At 43.5% G+C, this 19,243-nt stretch overlaps 1 protein-coding gene across 2 annotated transcripts in view; it reads right to left on the bottom strand.

The window, feature by feature from the left end:
• The window catches only part of COG8 (component of oligomeric golgi complex 8), a 73,470-nt gene that overhangs the window by 40,250 nt on the left and 13,977 nt on the right, over positions 1 to 19,243 (bottom strand). The window contains exon 5 of one of the 2 annotated variants that reach the window (XM_033942019.1): positions 6,158 to 6,266. In XM_033942019.1, coding sequence (XP_033797910.1) covers positions 6,158 to 6,266 — 109 coding nt within the window. Of the gene's footprint in view, positions 1 to 4,344; positions 6,267 to 19,243 lie in introns of those variants that run through there. The other variant, XM_033942018.1, reaches the window with a different exon arrangement.

Genomic DNA, 19,243 nt, shown 5'->3' with positions numbered 1-19,243 from the left:
GCCCTAATGAATACGCATGAGAGAGATCAGCATATAATGAAGGTGCCACGCATGCAAATCTGCTCAATGTATATTCATTAGGGCTATTCTGAAAACCCGACTGGCTTGGTGGTCTTCCAGGACAGGGTTGGGAACCACTGGTTTAAACTGTAGAAGCTAAACCATTTAATTTATGAATTCAACACAGCTCTCTGAATCTCCTCCCCAAGTATTTTCCATCTAAGGCAGAACATTGTAGTTCTTCAAATTTATGAGAAAATTCTTCATGAGATGCCAAAGGAAGAAAACCAGATATGTCCTCTTTTGAAAGTACTGTCCAGGTGCCCAGAGGGATTTCCAAAACCCAACAATTTTTCCAGGTTTTGGAAGGCCCCAAACTCAGGCCACATGCACAGATATCCTCCAGATGCGGCTCTGAGGTTCATGTTGGGCAGGGCTGGGGGTGGAGCTGGAACAGTGCAGAGCCAGGTGTCCTCTTTTTTTAAAGAGGAAATCTGGTCACCCCAGACATTCGGATTATCCCTGACATGTCCTCCTTTTGAGGACATGTCCAGGGGTCTGGACAGCTCTTCAAAACCTCTGCAATTTGCCCGGGTTTTGAAAATCCTCCTCAAATTGCATCGGGCAGGAAGTCTGCGCATGCATGGATGTCACATGACATCCATTCATGCATGGACTTCCTCCCTGCCCGACACGATTTGCGGGCAAGAGCAGGAAGCGGGGGGGAGGGACTAGGGCGGGACTGGGGGTGGGGATGAGCAGAACTGGATGGGCCTGGGGGTGGGTCTAGGGCACATGTGTCGAACACAAGTCCCACGGGCCGAATCTGGCCCGCCTGGCCTTTTTATGTGGCCTGCGGCAATGCTCCTGAACTTCCCCTTCTCAGAGCCCAGCGTGTCCCCATGCCAGTTTGACGTCACTGTCATGCTGGAAAGTCTGCCAGCTTCAGCAGTGATTTGGCAGTGTTGTTCACGGCTCCCCCTCCTGCCTTTCATCTGCTGCGGTCCACCCGGGTGGAAACAGGAAGTTGCGCATCATTGAAGACAGACCGGGACAGGCAAAAAGCAGGAGCAGCAGCCATGTACAACACTCCCGAATCGCTGAGGCCGGCAGATTCCTCGGCTTGGCGGCAACATTGGACCAGCGCTGGAGGGAAAGGCATGCTGGGCTGTAAGGAGAAAGGGATAGGCAATGGAGGGAAAGGCAAGCTGGGCTGTGAAGAGAGCAAGATGAAGGGAGAGAGGTTGGACCTAGGGTAGTGTGGAGAAAGTGGGAAAAAAATACTTGAAGGGAGAACCGTTGGGAAGAGAAAGAGAGAAATGGTGGACCTGGGGGAGGGAGGCAGGCAGACAGGGGGAGAGATGGGATGGGGGCAGTTGGAAAGAACAGAAAAGAGAGGGAGCAAAATGTTGGACCAAGAGGAGAGAGGAGTAGAAACATAGAAAGATGACGGCAGAAAAGGGCCACAGCCCATCAAGTCTGCCCACTCTATTGACCCACCCCATTAAGTCTGAATGCTAATGACCTAGTTCCTTAACTCGACCCTCGTAGGGATCCCACGTGGATATCCCATTTATTCTTGAAGTCGAGCACGCTGGTGGCCTTGATCACCTGCACCGGAAGTCTGTTCCAGTGATCTACTACCCTTTCTGTGAAGAAATACTTCCTGGTGTCACCACTAAATTTTCCTCCTCTGAGTTTGAGCGGGTGCCCCCTTGTGACCGAGGGTCCCTTGGGAAAGAATATATCGTTTTCCACCTCGACACGACCCGTGACGTACTTAAATGTCTCAATCATGTCACCCCTTTCCCTGCGCTCCTCTAGGGTATAGAGCTGCAGTTTGCCCAGTCTTTCTTCGTATGAGAGACCCTTGAGCCCCGAGACCATCCTAGTGGCCATCCTCTGGACCGACTCAGCTCGAAGCACATCTTTCCGATAATGTGGCCTCCAGAATTGCACACAGTATTCCAGATGGGGTCTCACCATGGTTCTATAGAGTGGCATAATGACTTCAGGTTTACGGCTGACGAAGCTTCTATTAATACATCCCATCATTTGCCTTGCCTTTGATGAGGCCTTCTCTACTTGTTTGGCAGCCTTCATGTCTGCACTGATGATTACCCCCAAGTCCCTTTCCTCTGAAGTCCTAGCTAGCGTTTCTCCATTCAAGGAGTATGTTCTGCATGGATTTCCGATGGAGTAGCGATGGAGTAGCGATAGAAGGAAATAGGAGACTGGGAAAGGAGTGAGATGGGAAATGGGAGAGCTACAGAATAAAAGAAGATGGAAAATTGATAGCTGAAAATTTAAAAAGGAGAAGGATGAGAAAAAGGGTGAGATTTGCGTGGACAGAGGCAGAAAAGGGAAAAATCAATATGTTGGAGACAGGGACTGGAGCAAGAAAGAAGAGGAGAAAAAAAATGGACAGCAGACACTGGAAAGAAAATTAGAAGATAGACAAAATCAGAAAGAGAAACTGGGACTAAAAACAAAATGACCAGACAAAAAAAAGGTAGAAAAAATAATTTTATTTTCTAATTTGTGATTACAATATGTCAAATTTGAAATGTGTATCCTGCCAGAGCTTGTTAGACAGAAAGCATGAACTAGGACCTAAAAAAGAGGAAAAGTTGTTTTTATTTTGTAGCCGGCGTGGGGTTGGAGAGGTTTTATCCCTATACTTTTACTAAGACTAACCCCTTCCTTTGCTGACATGCAGCGTGGGTTTTTGCGGCAGCGGCGATTGATCCAACGCTCACAGAAGTCCTGTGAGCATTGGAGCCTCCACCGGCACTGGGGCCCACACTGTGCGTAAGCAAAGGAGGGCAAGTATCTTAATAAAAAAAATCTAGCCCACAATTTAGCCTGCATTTTAGATTTCAGCCCCTTATGTGATTTGAGTTTGACACTCCTGGTCTAGGGGGGTCTAAATTTTCTGATTGGAAAATCTGGCAACCCTAAGGGGTCCTTTTACAAAGGTGCGCTTGGGGGGTTGAGCAGTGGCATACCAAGGGTGGTCCTCCCCAGGTGCATGCTCTAAAGGGGTGCATAGCAGGACACTGGGTCCAGAACCTCCTGCCCTACTCTGCTGCTTTCCTAAACTAGTAGCAGTGGCAGTAAACTTTAAATTCAGTCATCAAGGAACCTTCCTGCACCTCCCCGTGGATGCCAGTCCATCCCCTCCGATGTCTCTTCCTTTTCTGGAGCAGAGCCGGCAGCTGCGGGGAGGTGCATCAAGGTCCCACGATAACTGCATTTAAGTTTACTGCTGCTGGTTCAAGAAGCATCCAGCAGTAGTGGGGAGGTGAGGGGGCAAGATACTGGATGGCATTGGGGTGGAGGGAGAAAGGAGCAGGAGACAGGTATGGAAAGGTGGTGGATGCTGATGGAATTGGTGTGCAGGGAGAAGAGACAGAAGGGGGAAGTATACTGGATGGAATTGGGTTGAAGGGAGAGAAAAGGGGTAGATGATGATGGAAGTGGGGGGATGGGAGAGAAGGGGATCTCTGTACTATCATCCACCTGGCAGAGGACTCTAGCTGCTGAGGTTTGTAGTAGAGAATCACATGGGGAAAATGTATCCCCATCCCATGAGCTCAGTCCCTGTCCCCACAAACCATCTGATCCCATCCACACAAGCCTCAAATAGTTTTATGCTACTTTATCCTGAAGAAAAATAAAAAAAAGAAATATAAATTTTTTTTCTACCTTTGTTGTCTGGTTTCTGCTTTCCTCATCTTCTCATTTTCTTCCTTCCATCCATTGTCTGCCTTCTCTCTGCCTCTTCCTTATGGCATCTGCTCTATTTCTATGCCTCTACCAGAAACTGTCTCTCTCATCTCTCAATTGGTCTGGACCATCTTCTTCCCTTCGCTCCCCCCATGGTCTGGCATCTCTGTCTTCTTCCCTTCCATCTCTCACTCCCTCCCCCAAGTGGTTTTTAGCATCTTTCTCCTCCTTTCAAATCTGGTATTTGTCTCCTCCCCTCCCCCAATGCTCTGGTATCTCTCTCTCCTCTCCCTTCCTTTTCTGCTCTTCCTTCTCAATTTGTTTTCTACCTCTTGTCTACTTTACTTTCCGGTCCTCAATTTCCCTTTCATTGTGTCTACCTAAAGCTTGCCACCTCTTCCCTCACCCCTTCCAGTATCTCACTAAATCTATCCTCTTACCCCAATCCAGCATGTGCTTTTTCTTTATCTCCTCCTTCCTTCTAGTATGTGCTCGCTCTCTCCTCTCCACTTCCTTCCAGATTCTGCTCCCCTTTCTCCTCCCATCCAACATCTGCTCCCCTTTCTCTCCTCCCCACTTCCTTCTAGCGTCTGTTCCCCTCACTCTCCCCTTCCAACCAGCATCTGTTCCCCTCTCCTTTCACTGCCCTTCAGCGCCACTCAACCTCTTCCCTTCATTGGGCCCCCTTCCTCCCTTCCCCTCATGGGTGCTCTTTAGACTTTATTTTTTTCTGGGTATCTGGATGTGGCAACATTCTCACAAGTCTCATGCGACTGCCCCAAAGCTTCTCCTCTGAAGTAAACAAGAAGTGCGTCATAGAAGCTTTGGGGCAGTCAAGCGCTGGACTTGTGAGAATGGTTTACCACATCCAGACACCTCAGAAAGAGAAAATTGTAAATAGCGCCCCTGAAGGTGAGGAGGAGGGAGGTGGCTAGACGAAGGGAAGAAAAGCCTGGATGAGTTGGGGGGGAGGTTTGCTGCCGGCGGGAGGGAGTGTGCGATCGTGAGGAGGGCTAGGAAGGGAAGCAATACGGCATGCGGGAACAAGGCCATTTACCGCTCTACAGGGTAGTGAATGGCCTTGTCCCTATACCAGTGGTGACCAGTTTTATTTCTCCCCATTTTGGTGGGTTACCCATGGGTAACAGACACTGTATCATTCTCTAATTTGTAGGAGTTGTAATTGTTTTATATTAAATTTGGTCAAGTAGGAAGAGTCATAAGAGGGGTTGGTGTAGGTATAAAACAGAAGCCATGAACAGTATCAAGGTAATTTCGAACTGCTCTGAAATGAATAAAAGCCCAATTTCATATAGAAGGAATCTTTTATTATCATTTATATTAACATATGGCTGGGCCATGTGGCCTTTATCTGCTGTCATTTGCTCCTGAAGCAGCCCTTAGGGCAACACATGGACACGTTGAGCCTCTGGAGCCCATATAGTAAATACATAAAGTCTTCTACAATATAGGACCAGTCTGCTCTTCATCAAATAGTCTAGGTCCAGGACTACTCCTAGTTTCTATGGTGCTTCTAGAGGGCGTACTTTCTTTCCCCCTAGTGGCAATGAAGCTTAGGTGCAGTGGGAGCTGAACGGGGGCCTGGTTCGCAAGCCACTAGGCTACGCCTCCCTTCAAGGGCATCACAGGACTCCTGGAATAGCACCTGGGCGTCCCGGGTTGGAAATACGCACGTAACTTAGAAAGCATTTATAAACATACCTAATCTTCTACACTCTTGCATCATAACTGAACTGCCACTGGATTTCTTTGATGACTCACATACGTGTTGGAGCTTTTAATCTCAAGTAAAGTGCTTATGTGCCAGTTCTACTGGCATGACTTCTTTTATACTGCTCCAAGTGGCTAGAAATTTGGGCTCAGAGCTAGTTTGTCCCTACTCCACCAGAACAAGCCAGCGTTCATTCTCTGCCTGGTCTGAAACACGTCTGAGCACATGAACACACATTACTCCCTGTAAGAGCTGAACAACAAAGAGCTGTATTTTCTCCTTTTATTCATAAGAAATCTTATAGAACTCTGATTCAGCAGCAGCTTTTCCCATAACAGTCCTATTTACTCTGCTGCAGCCACCCACCACCAGGCCCTTCCCCTATATCCAATGCAGGTCGGAGCGTTCTGCGCTCTATCTATTAAATGCACCACCACACTCTTCCAGGACTAAGTTACAGTTCATTCTTTGTGGGGCTCCAGAGTCTCTGCAGGCTCACTACCCTGCTGTTGATCCTCTTCACCCCAAGGATCCTGCTCCAGTTTTTCCTCAATGACAGCATCCTGTTGCTGCTGTAGCTTCTCCTCATAGGTTACTTCCAGCAGCTCTGTTTGCAGATTATCTGTGGACACTAATTCAGGACCTGAACTCTCCTGGGGGTCTGCTGCCGGCTCCCCACTCAAGCTGCTCTCTGGCAGAAAAAACATTTCTTTTCGTGGTAGGATAGATACCAGGGACTCTTGCACCACAGTCAGATCCAGGTAACCAAGATTGCCATATTGCTGTAGCTGAGTGGCTGGAATACCTAAAGAGGATTCAGAAAGAAAGAGAATTGGAGCAGAACCACAGTATTGATTTTTAAAAAATTCCTCAAAATATAGTTCTCTGCTTTTTTTTCCCCAAATTCTTTTCATTTTATCATCTTACATCAAGTACACAATATTACATCATTTGAACTTGTACACATCACTTGAACTTCTATTATCATCTTAAATACATAAATTTATTCTCTCCACCACCGACCCTTTCCACAAATATTGTAATCAAAAATATCATATAAACATTACATTCATAATATTGATTAAACATTTAATATAACTATATACCATCCCCTCCCCATAATTATAAATGTACTTTCAGTGTAAACTGGCATCTAATCATTACAATATGTTATCAATGGCCCCCAAATCTTTTTAAAATTGTTATAATTCCCTTTTTGTATGGCAATTGTTCTTTCCATTTTGTATAAATGACACGAGTTCCACCAGAAAGTGTAATTAAGTCTGGTGTAATTTTTCCAATTTCTGGTGATATGCTGAATGGCAACTCCTGTCATTATTAACAGTTTATTATTACTTGATGAAATTTGACTTTTTACTCTCATAGACGTCCCAAATAGAATTGTATCATATGATAGAGCTACATGGTTTTCTAATAAACAATTAATTTGAGACCATATTGATTTCCAAAAGGCCATAATACAGGGACAAAAATAAAGTAGATGATCTAGAGTCCCTGCTTCCAGATTACAATACCAGCATCTATTAGACTTAGAGCAATCCAACTTTTATAATCTAACTGGGGTCCAAAATGCTCTATGTAACAAAAAGAACCAAGTTTGTCTCATAGATGCAGACACTGTACATCTCATTCTCCAAGACCAAATTCGTGGCCATTGAGATGCAGAAATTTGATGCTTAATCTCAATGCTCCAAATGTCTCTAAGACCAGTCTTTGTTTTTTTATTCATAAATCCAGATATCAATTTATACCACTGTGCGGCCTGGTGTCCCAAGAAATCTGCCTGAAAGCATAAGAATTCCAGACTATACTGATTGCTAAGATTTTTCCATTCAGGGAACCCCTCCTGAATAGCTTGCTTCAGCTGCAACCATTTAAAACTTTGTGATTTCTTAAGACCGTATTTATGGTGCAACTGTGAAAAATCAATCAGTTTACCATTTAAAATAACATCATCTAAAGTCCGTATACCTGCAATAATCCAATGCTTTCATACGATTTTAAAACCGCCAACTTGAATCTTGGAGTTTAGCCATAAAGATTGATTTGTTGATTTATTTATTGGGTTAGGTGTTAAATTACTGACTTATCGCAATGTTTTCCATGTATCCATCAATATTCTGTTCTCTTTATAGTTCCTAGGCATATTGATACTGAGAACATGAGATAAATTTAGAGGAAACAAGAGTCACCATTCTAAATACAACCAATCCGGGGTATTTTCCGTGAGCTCTGGGAGGATCCAATACATACCCTGGCATAAAATATAGGCTTAGTGATACCTATAAAAGTTTGGAAAATTTACCCCACCCTCCACAATTGATTTTTGTAAAGATACTAAAGCAATTCTGGCAGTTGCTGTTATCCACTCTGTCGGCCGCTGATGTCCTCTGTGTCCTTTGATAGAGCCAACAATATCCGTTGCTGATATCCACTATGTCCATTGTTGACGTCCATTGTGTCCGCTGTTGGTATGCGATCGCCGACGGCGCTCTCACCGCCCTCTTACGGTGCCCTCCGTGTCAGATGCAGCCATCTTCCGTATCATATTTCATTCGTTGAATTCCTGAAGCAAATCCAGTCACATGGCGACACCAGGAAGTTCTTCTTCACTGAAAGGGTGGTTGATCATTGGAATGAACTTCCACTTCAGGTGATTGAGGCCAGCAGCGTGCCAGATTTTAAAAGGAAATGGGATTACACATGTGGGATCTCTAGGAGGGTAAAATCAAGGGGGGTGGGTCATTAAGAGTGGGCAGACTTGATGGGCTATGGACCTTTTCTGCCGTCATCTTCTATGTTTCTATGCTAGTATAACAAATCTAAAATCACAGCTGACCGACACATCAGAACTTTTAAGACATCTAAATTTCATCAAACCTGCAGCCAGTGGAATGTTGCAAACATGAAATCTTTTTCAGTGCAATTCAAAACCATTGCAAATGAACACTGCTATTCAAAGCACTTACGCTCATAGACACAAAAACTGATTTTTGTTTCGGATTTTATTTTTCCCTGTTGTTGCTATACACCTTGCTTCTATGGTTTCCTAACATCAAGCAGATACTCTTCCATTGAATTCCGTAGAAATCATCTTGCATGTTTTATACCAGGAATTAGAGCCATTCCCTCTTGATCTATGTTTCCTGACTTTTATTCCATACCAATTCTATTTCAATATCAGTGTAACAGATCTAGAATCCCATCTAGTTGACACATCAGAACATTCAGGATCTCCAATATCTGCTGAAAACTACAGCATGTGGAATGATGCAATCATAGAATCTTACATCTTCAGCCTTCCATGCATCTTTACCAGTATTTCAAATTAAAACTGTGACTTCCCAAAGAGGAAATCTCCAGCTCACCAACTCTATACAATCCCCACCAATAAGCTGCAACAGAATGTAAACAAAACGAAAAGAAAAAAAAAAAAAAAATCCCAATTTTCAAAGTAAATCAATCCTATCGCATTTAAACGCAATTCACACAATCATAGTTCATGTAGTCATGGGCTGATCACAGTTCTCCAAAAACTGTAATTTCAATGGATCCTCAAAATTTGAAGTTTTATTTGCATAAGTGAACCTCATGATTGCTGAGTACATCAAACCGTATCTAGCTCCAATCGACCTTAGTTGCGGGCGTAGCTCAAGTAACTTTTTTCTTTTGTAAGCCGTTGCCTTCGCAAAGTCCGGCACTAAGTAAATTTTTGAATCCTGACATTTAAGGTTCTTATTCTCTTTTGCCAGCTTAATAATTTCTACAACATGTTGGTAACGGAGCAGCTTAAAAATTAAAGGACGCAGTCCCCTCTGATTATCATCCCTTTTGTCGGGATCCTGTGCGCCCTTTCTAGCTCCAATGAAAATTTAGTTTTAAGCGGTAGAATTTTAGGCAAAAATTGTTAAAGAAAGGCAATGGGGTCATTTTTTTCTACCCCCTCCGGCACCCCAATAATTCTTAAATTATTCCTTCTTTCTCTATTTCAACACTCTTCAAGATCTTTCTTTAACATTTCTATTTCTTTACAATCCGTTTTGCACTGTATTATTTCTGTTTCTGTCTTTTCAACTCATTTTTCTAATTGATCCACTTTAACTTCCACTATCTGCAGTCTGATATTAAGACTCGCAATCTCTTCTTTGACCTCTAGAATATTTTTTGCGTTTTGTAACACTATATCTTTAATTTTCCGGAGCTCTTTAAAAATATCTTTAGTTTCAGTTTCTTCCGTTGGCAACAGAACTTTTGAGGGGGTTGCCAGCTCCATTTTTGTTCTTTTATTACTTCCTAAGCTCACTCCCGCTGAATCGGTTTTTGTCAGCTTATCCGATGCTATTTTGCCTTCAACTCCACCCTTTTGAGATGATTTGTGATAATCTTTTGTAGCTTATTTTACCACAATTAGCCTTTTACCGCGGAGGAGATCATTCACCCGACCATTTCCTTACGTCTCCAAGCCACGCCCCCGCTACATGGTTTTCTAATAAAGAATTAATTTGAGACCAAATTGATTTCCAAAAGGCTATAATACAGGGACAAATGCTCTATGTAACAAAAAGAACCAAGTTTGTCTCAATAATGCAGACACTATACATCTCATTCTCAAAGACCAAATTCATGGCCATTGAGATGCAGAAATTTGATGCTTAATCTCAATGCTCCAAATGTCTCTAAGTCTAGTCTTTGGGTTTTTATTCATAAATCCAGATAGCAATTTATACCACTGTGTCCCAATTTATACCACGGTGTCCCAAGAAATCCGCCTGAAAGCATAAGAACATAAGAAACATAAGAACATAAGAAATGCCTACGCTGGATCAGACCCTAGGTCCATCTATTCCGGCGACCCGCACACGCAGAGGCCAAGCCAGGTGCTCCCAGTTGGAGACCCTGGTTACCCGTATCCATCAATATGTTTTGCAAGGAGGTATACATCCAACTTACACTTGAAACCCAGAATGGTAGTCTCCGTCACCACCTCATCCGGGAGAGCATTCCAAGCGTCCACCACCCGCTGTATGAAACAGAACTTCCTGACATTTGTCCTGAGCCTGCTGCCCCTCAGTTTTAGTCCGTGACCTCTTGTCCATTTCACATTTGACATTGTGAACAACAATGATTCTTGCTCTATTTTGTCGAATCCTTTCAGTATTTTAAAAGTCTCCATCATATCCCCTCGCAGTCTCCTCTTCTTGAGGGTGAACAATCCCAGTCTTCCTAGTCGTTCTTTTTGCTCAAATTTTCCATACCTTTTACTAGTTTCGTGGCTCGCCCGTTCACCCTTTCCAGCAGGGCTATATCCTTTTTTAGGTAAGGAGACCAGTGTTGGACACAGTACTCCAAGTATGGTCTGACCATTGCTCTGTAAAGCGGCATTATAACGTCCGTCGATCTACTTGTGATCCCCTTCTTTATCATGCCCAACATTCTGTTTGCTTTCTTCGCCGCTGCCGCACATTGAGTCGACGGCTTCTGGTTTCTGTCTATCAGTACCCCCAGGTCTCTTTCTTGTTCAGTTTTGGCCAATGTTACACCTAACATTTTGTATTCATGTTCCTTATTTTTCTTGCCCAGGTGCATTACCTTGCATTTGTCTATGTTAAACTTCATCTGCCACTTGTCCGCCCATTTCTCCAGTTGGTCTAGATCCTTCTGGAGATCTTCAATATCTTTTTGTGACCCAACTGCCCGACATAGTTTTGTGTCGTCTGCAAATTTGATTATATTACTTGTTGTCTCCTCTTCAAGGTCATTTATGAAGATATTAAATAAGATAGGCCCAAGAACCGAGCCTTGGGGCACTCCGCTAGTTACCTTCCCCCAGTCCGAGAATACCCCATTTATGCTTACCCTCTGCAATCTATTTTCTAGCCATTTGCCTATCCATCTAATTATATCCCCTTCAATTCCGTGTCTTAGTAGTTTCCTCATAAGCCTTGTGTGTGGGACCTTGTCGAACGCTTTCTGGAAGTCCAATAAATTATATATACCGGGTCTCCGCCATCAATTAGTTTGTTCACCTTCTCGAAAAATTGAAGTAAATTCGTCAAACATGACTTTCCCTTCCTAAAGCCATGTTGACTTTTAACATTTAACTTCCAGTGAGATTTTAAATCATGCTGTGGTTTAATTACCCCTACCCTATTGTTTTTTCCACTTTCTACCATAAACTGAAAATTGTAATTTTTACTCTTTCCCTCCCGACTCATGTCTGTTTTATATGAAAACGTATTGTTAAATTCTTTGTTTCTTTTTACTATATTATATTTTGACTTTGTACATCGCTTAGTAATTCTAATAAGCGATTTATCAAATATATTAATAAACTTGGAAACTTGGAAAACTAGCTCTCATCGGGTCGTGATTTTCCAGGTGTTGCACTATGCTATCCTTGATCAGTGCTTCAACCATCTTCCCAGGAACCGATGTTAGACTCACAGGTCTGTAATTGCCTGGTTCTCCTCTGGATCCTTTTTTGAAAATTGGGATAACATTTGCTATTTTCTGTTTTTAATTTTGTAAAACGCTTTGAAATTGGAAAAGCGTTAAATCAAACAATTTAATAAACTTGAAAAACTTGAAACTTGAAACTATTTTCCAGTCATCTGGTATTTGCCCGGTTCTAATTGACATGTTAGCTAGGATTTGTAAAATCTCTCCAATTTCCATCTTAAGCTCCTTTAATACTCTCGGGTGAATTCCATCTGGTCCAGGGGATTTGTCACTTTTTAATTTGTCGATCTGATAGTATATCATGTCCAATTCCACATTCACTGAGGTGAGGCTATCCTCTATGTCACCCTTGAATACCCTCCTTGTTTCCGGCATTGTTGTTGTGTCTTCATTAGTAAAGACGGAGGCATAACATAAGAACATAAGCAGTGCCTCCGCCGGGTCAGACCATAGGTCCATCCTGCCCAGCAGTCCGCTCCCGCGGCGGCCCAAACAGGTCACGACCTGTCTGAATCACCAGAAGGGGCCCCCTTGCCACCTTGGTTTCCCATTGAGTCCTATCTTCCCATCGAAGTCCTAACCCTCCGGTCTTGCACATGCACGACCTGGTTGGGTTTCTATACTTATTACCTGGTTAGCTTTCTATACCTGTGTTACATCCCAGCACCTCTCTCAGTATCCCACGATCCCTTTATCCTTCAGGAATCCGTCCAATCCCTGTTTGAATCCTTGTACCGTACTCTGCCTGATCACTTCCTCCGGTAGCGCATTCCAGGTGTCCACGACCCTTTGGGTGAAAAAAAACTTTCTTGCATTTGTTTTGAACCTATCTCCCTTCAGTTTCTCCGAATGCCCCCTCGTACCTGTTGTCCCCTTCAGCCTGAAGAATCTGTCCCTATCCACCCTCTCTATGCCCCTCATGATCCTGAAGGTCTCTATCATATCTCCCCTGAGCCTCCTTTTTTCCAGAGAGAAAAGGCCCCAGCCTATCCAACCTCTCGGCGTATGGGCAGTGTTCCAGCCCTCTTACCAGTTTCGTTGCTCTCCTTTGGACTCTCTCAAGTACTGCCATGTCCTTCTTGAGGTACGGCGACCAATATTGAACGCAGTATTCCAGATGCGGACGCACCATCGCTCGATACAATGGCATGATGCCCCTCTTTATGACGCCCAGCATCCTGTTGGCTTTTTTCGAGGCTGCTGCGCATTGTGCAGATGGCTTCAGTGATGCATCCACCAGCACAGAGGCAAAGAATGAATTTAGCCTATCTGCAATCTGTTTGTCTTCTTTAATGCACCCTTTCGTTCCTTGGTCGTCGAGAGGGCCTACTGCCTCTCTTGCTGGTTTTTTCCCTTTTATATATCTAAAAAAGGGCTTGAAGTTTTTGGCTTCTTGCGCTATCTTTTCCTCATAGGCTGTTTTGGCGTCTCTTACCACCTTGTGACATTTCTTCTGGTCGAACTTATGACTATTCCAGGCCTCCGTTGTGTGTTCCCGTTTCCATTTTTTGAACGAGTCCCTCTTATCCCTTACCGCATCTTTCACCTCTTTAGTTAGCCAAGCTGGTTCTCCTTTGTTCTTGTTTCGCCTTCCTTTGGATATCTGCGGAATGTAGAGATTCTGCGCATCGGTGATGGTATTTTTTAGTAGGGACCATGCTTGATCGACCGTTTTGATTCCGGGTGTCTTTTTCATGAGCTGTTTTTTAACCATGATTCTCATGCCGTCATAGTTCCCTTTTTTGAAGTTAAAGGCTGTGGTTTGGGTCTTGGTTTCCAGACTATACTGATTGTTAAGATTTTTCATTCAGGGAACCCCTCCTGAATAGCCTGCTTCAGCTGCAACCATTTAAAGCTTTGTGTTTTGTTTAGACCATATTTATGGTGCAACTGTGAAAAATCAATCAGTTTACCATTTAAAATAACATCATCTAAAGTCCGTATACCTGCAATAATCCAATGCTTTCATACGATTTTAAAACCGCCAACTTGAATCTTGGAGTTTAGCCATAAAGATTGATTTGTTGATTTATTTATTGGGTTAGGTGTTAAATTACTGACATATCGCAATGTTTTCCATGTATCCATCAATATTCTGTTCTCTTTATATTTCCTAGGCATATTGATACTGAGAACATGAGATAAATTTAGAGGAAACAAGAGTCACCATTCTAAATACAACCAATCCGGGGTATTTTCCATGAGCTCTGGGAGGACCCAATACATACCCTGGCATAAAATATAGGCTTGGTGATACCTATAAAAGTTTGAAAAATTTACCCCACCCTCCGCAATTGGTTTTTGTAAAGATACTAAAGCAATTCTAGGCATTTTACCCAGCCAAACAAATTTTATAAGAATACCATTTAACTTTTTATAAAAGGACCCTCATACTCATTTGATAACAAATCACAGGCAGTATCATCATTTTAACAGTTTGGACTCTCCCCCACCAAGAAAGATGTAAAGGATTCCATTGCTCACACATTTCTGTTACTTTTTTAATAAAAATTTCTCATTCTCTTTCATTGTGTATTCCAGTGTATTTTTTATCCTAATACCTAAATATTTTAATCCATTTTCCTTCCATACAAATGAGAATGAATCAAATAAGCCTTTAGTACAATGTACATTAAGTGGAAGAATTTCTGACTTGCTCTAATTTATCTTATACCATGAAAATTTTCCAAATTTATCTATCAACTCTAGCAAGCATGGAATGGTAGTTTCTGGATTTCTCAAATAAAGCAGTATATAATCTGCATATGCAGAGATTTTATATTCCCAATCTGTACGAGGAATACCTTGTATCCCCTTTGCTTGTTGAATGGATAATAACAAGGTTTCTAATACAATATCAAAAAGCAAAGGAGATAATGGACAGCCTTGTCTAACCCCCTCTGCAAATTAAAATGCACTGATAAATTATTATTAATATATAATCTTGCAGAAGGGGAGCTATACAACGTCTGAATCATTTGTATAAATCCTGAACCTATACCAAACCAATCTAATGCTTGATACATGAAAGTCCACTCAACCCGATCAAAGGCTTTCTCCGCGTCCAAAGAGACAGAGAAAGACGGATCTTTTATGGCTTTTGTTAAATTTTACATATGAAAAGCCAATCTGGTATTATTAGAGAAATGTCTTTTAGCAACAAATCCCATTTGGTGCATATCAATAATAAAAGGGAGAGCCTTAGCTAAGTGTAAAGCCAATGTCTTAGCTAAAAGTTTTCCATCAACATTGATTAGCGAGATAGGCCTGTAGTTTGAAACCAAAGTGGGATCTTTGTTGGGCTTTGGCAAAACAATTGTTAATGATTCTGCCATAGTACATGTAATACAACCCTTAGTAAGTTGGGACTGATATAAATTTAATAAATGAGGCAATAGGATAATTTGAAATGATTTATAAAACTCTACTGTGAAACCATCACCACCTGGAGCAGATCCAACTCTAAGAGATTTCAACACTGTTTCTAATTCTTTTTAGTGATATAGGCTCTTCCAAACTTTATATGTTCAGGAACCTTTGGTCCAATAATTAGATTCAAAAATTCTAAACCATCTTTTTTCCTATCTCCATAAGGCTCAGAAGAATATAGGTGAAATACTTCCAATTTGAGTATGTGTCTCTCCATTCTCATCCTTTTTTGCAATAATTTTTGTTCTTCTTTTCTTTGCTTTAAGATAATTTGCCAATAATCTTCCCGCCTTATTTGAGCTTCCATAATACAAAGTTTGTTGGGAAAACAAATCTTTCCTTACAAATTTTGAAGATATCTCATTATATTTACCTTTTGCTTTTAATAGAAACATAGAAGATGACGGCAGAAAAGGGCTACAGACCATCAAGTCTGCCCACTCTGCTTACCCACCCCCTGTAGGGTACTTTGTTCCCACTTATCAGCTAATTTGGTTTCCAAATGTTTAATTTCTTTTTCCAAATTATAAAATTGTTTTTTAAGTTGTTTTCTAATATACGCCAAATATGAAATAATATTACCTCTCATGGTAGCCTTAAATGCATCCCATAATGTTTCTATGGTGATATCTTCTGAAGTATTAAGTTGAAAAAATTCAATCATTCTTAATTTAAATTATTCAAGGAAAGTTGAATCCGCAATCAATGTATTATCAAATTTCCAAACAGACTTGCTATAATCTTGCTCATCAAACTGAAATTTAATCCATACACCACCATGATCAGATAAGATGCTTTTAAGAAACATGAAGGCAGATAAAGGCCAAATGGCCCATCCAGTCTGCCCATCTGCAGCATCCTCTATCTCCTCCTCTCTCTAAGAGATCCCAAATGCCTCTCCCACGCTTTCTTTAATTCAGACACAGTCTTTGTCTCCACCACCTCTACTGGGAGACAGTTCCATACATCTACAACTCTTTCAATAAAAAAGTATTTCCTTAGATTACTCCGGACTAGAGAGTTGCGCGGGGACAGAAATCCCACCCGTCCCCGCCAAAATCCCACCCATCCCCACCCGTCCCCGTGAGGAATCCCTCCGTCCCCACCCGTCCCCGTGAGGAATCCCTCCGTCCCCACCCGTCCCCGCGAGGAATCCCCTCCGTCCCCACCCGTCCCCGCGAGGAATCCCCTCCGTCCCCACCCGTCCCCGCGAGGAATCCCCTCCGTCACCATCCTTCCCTATAAACTTCAGAAATAGTTATTTTATTTAATTATGCTACTGAATTAAAGGCTCTGGTAGAGACCCATTTACAAATAAGCAAAGAGACTATTAATTTGGAAATATTAATTGGGAAGAATACATACTTTGTAAATGGGTTTCTACCAGAACCTCTAATGTAAATATAAAATATAAATACTCAGCTGATGAGAACCCACAAACTGTCAGCTGAGGACTTCCTTTGCAGTTGGCCTGGGGTCCCTTTTGCCAAGCTTGGCAGGCAGCAGTAGCGTCCCTGAGTCACAGATGCTGGCACCTCAGTGGCTCATGGATGCTGCCAGCGACTGCTGCGCTTGGTGGAGGGGAGTTCTGACCATCTCTAGAGGAGGTCCTCTGCTGGCGGTGCTTGGGGATCCCCACCAGTCACAGCAAGGGCCAACAAGTACTTCAACACTGTAGAAATAAAACCAGAAATGCATTTCCTTTTCTTTTGAACACAAAACAAAGATATCTGCCATATACATTTCCCAAGGCAGATGACTCTATGCAATGTCACCTCGGTAACAAAATACAAAAATAGACAAATACACCCCCTCCCTTTTTACTAAACCACAATAGTAGGTTTTAGCACAGGGAGTTACGCTGAATGCCTCGCGCTGCTCTCAATGCTCATAGGCTCCCTGCGCTAAAAAACAATATTGCGGTTTAGTAAAAGGGAGCCATAGTGCAAAATATAGACAGCAGATATAAATTCTCAAAACAGACACATTTTGATCACTAAATTGAAAATAAAATCATTTTTCCTATCTTTGCTGTTTGGTGATTTCATGAGTCTCTGGTTGCACTTTCTTCTTCTGACTGTGCATCCAATCTTTCTTCCTTTCTTTCAGCCTCCTGTATGTTTCCTCTCCTCCAGACCTCATTCTCTCCCCCAACTTTTTCTTTCTGTCTCCCTGTTCCCCCTTCTTTCTGTCTCTCTGTCTGCCCCCTTTCTTTCTTTCTCCGTGCCCTCCCCCAAGCCACTCGGTTTGCTGCCACCGCCATCGGGGAATAGTCCCCAAGCCACCGCTGTCCCAAGCTTTCCCTGCAGAAGCGTCGCGCTGACCAGCATTCCGCTCCCTGACGTCAATTCTGACGTAGGAGAGGAAGTTCCGGGCCAACAAGGCATTTCTCCTCATTCGATCCAGCCTGAGCCCCATCTCTCCTTGATCCAGCATTTCCCTTCTGTGTCTGTCAGAATTACCATTCCACCTATTTTCCAGCATCACCCTTCTTTGTGTCCATCTCACCTATATCCGTATCTCACCACTTTTTCAGAATCTTCATTTGTCTCTGTCCTTGTCTTTACCCCATATTCACCATTTGCCCTTTCAATGTCTTTATCTCCCCCCCCCACACACACTTTTTCAGCATTACTTCTATGTCTCTATTTCACCTCCTCTTCATGTCCCCTCTGTATCTCTATCCTTATTCAGAAGGTCCTGCTTACCCTTTCTCTTCTTTGTGTCTATCTCCATTTTCAGCTTTCCCCCCTTTTCCTTTGTTACTGCACCCTGTAGCCAGAATCTTTCCACCCTCTCTCCACTCCGGCCCAGCCCAGTATGAAATATTTCCTTTTGTTTCTCTCCCCTCTCTCTTCTCCTCCCTCACCCACGAGTCCTGCATCTGGCCCTCTCCCTTCTACCTGCACCTGGCAACATCCCCCTGCTCCGCGGCTCTCTTAAGCAACTCGTCAGCAGCGGTGATCAAGACAAGCTGCCGACATCGAGGCCTTCCCTCTACGAGTCCCACCTTTGTGGAAAAAGGAAGTTGAAACAAGCGGGACTCGCAGAGGGTAGGCCCCGACGCCAGAAGCTTGTGTCGATCGTTGCTGCTGAGTTGCCGAAGAGAGCCGCAGGTAGAAGGGAGAGGGAGATAGGAAGGCTGTAGAAGCTCCGGAGCATGACACCGAACCCGGCCAGGATGATTTCTTTTTCAGGCTGCTGCTGCCGCTGCCATCCCCCACCCGAAATGACAAAAAACAGCCTAATGCCCGCGTCGGGAAATAGCCATGCTGAGCAGTGAGCTCAGCACGTACACAGATGAAAGCCTTGCTTGCTGATTGGTCCGGCGGCACGGTGGGGCGGGGCCGCCGGACCAATCAGCAAGCAAGGCTTTCATCTGTGTACGTGCTGAGCTCACTGCTCAACATGGCTATTTCCCGACGCGACGCCAGACTTGTAAGCTGCATGCTTGCATCGCCAGAATTTAGGTAGGTTGTTTTCATCCCCGTGGGAGTCCCGTGGGCAAGGGGGCGTCCCCGTGGGAGTCCCGTGGGTCAGGGGGGCATCCCCGTGGGAGTCCCGTGGGCCAGGGGGCGTCCCCGTGGGAGTCCCGTGGGCCAGGGGGGGAACCCGCGGGATCCCCGCGGGATCCCCGCGATCCCCGTTCCCGTGCAGACCTCTACTCCGGACCCTATCACCTCTTAACTTCATCCTATACCCTCTCACTCTGACTTATCAGATCGTAGACAAGACAGATAAAAAGGGACACAAGCGGAATGGACACGCAAGATGGGAACGGGTTGCAAACTTGAATATATGTACACGAATGCAAGGAGCCTTAGAAATAAGATGGGTGAATTAGAAGCTGTGGCACAAAAGGATAACATTGAC

The sequence above is a fragment of the Geotrypetes seraphini genome, chromosome 4 (genome assembly GCF_902459505.1).
Source record: "Geotrypetes seraphini chromosome 4, aGeoSer1.1, whole genome shotgun sequence".
Taxonomy (NCBI): Eukaryota; Metazoa; Chordata; class Amphibia; order Gymnophiona; family Dermophiidae; genus Geotrypetes; species Geotrypetes seraphini.
Note: the sequence above shows the minus strand (reverse complement) of the source record. Positions and strands in the feature narration are given on the sequence as shown.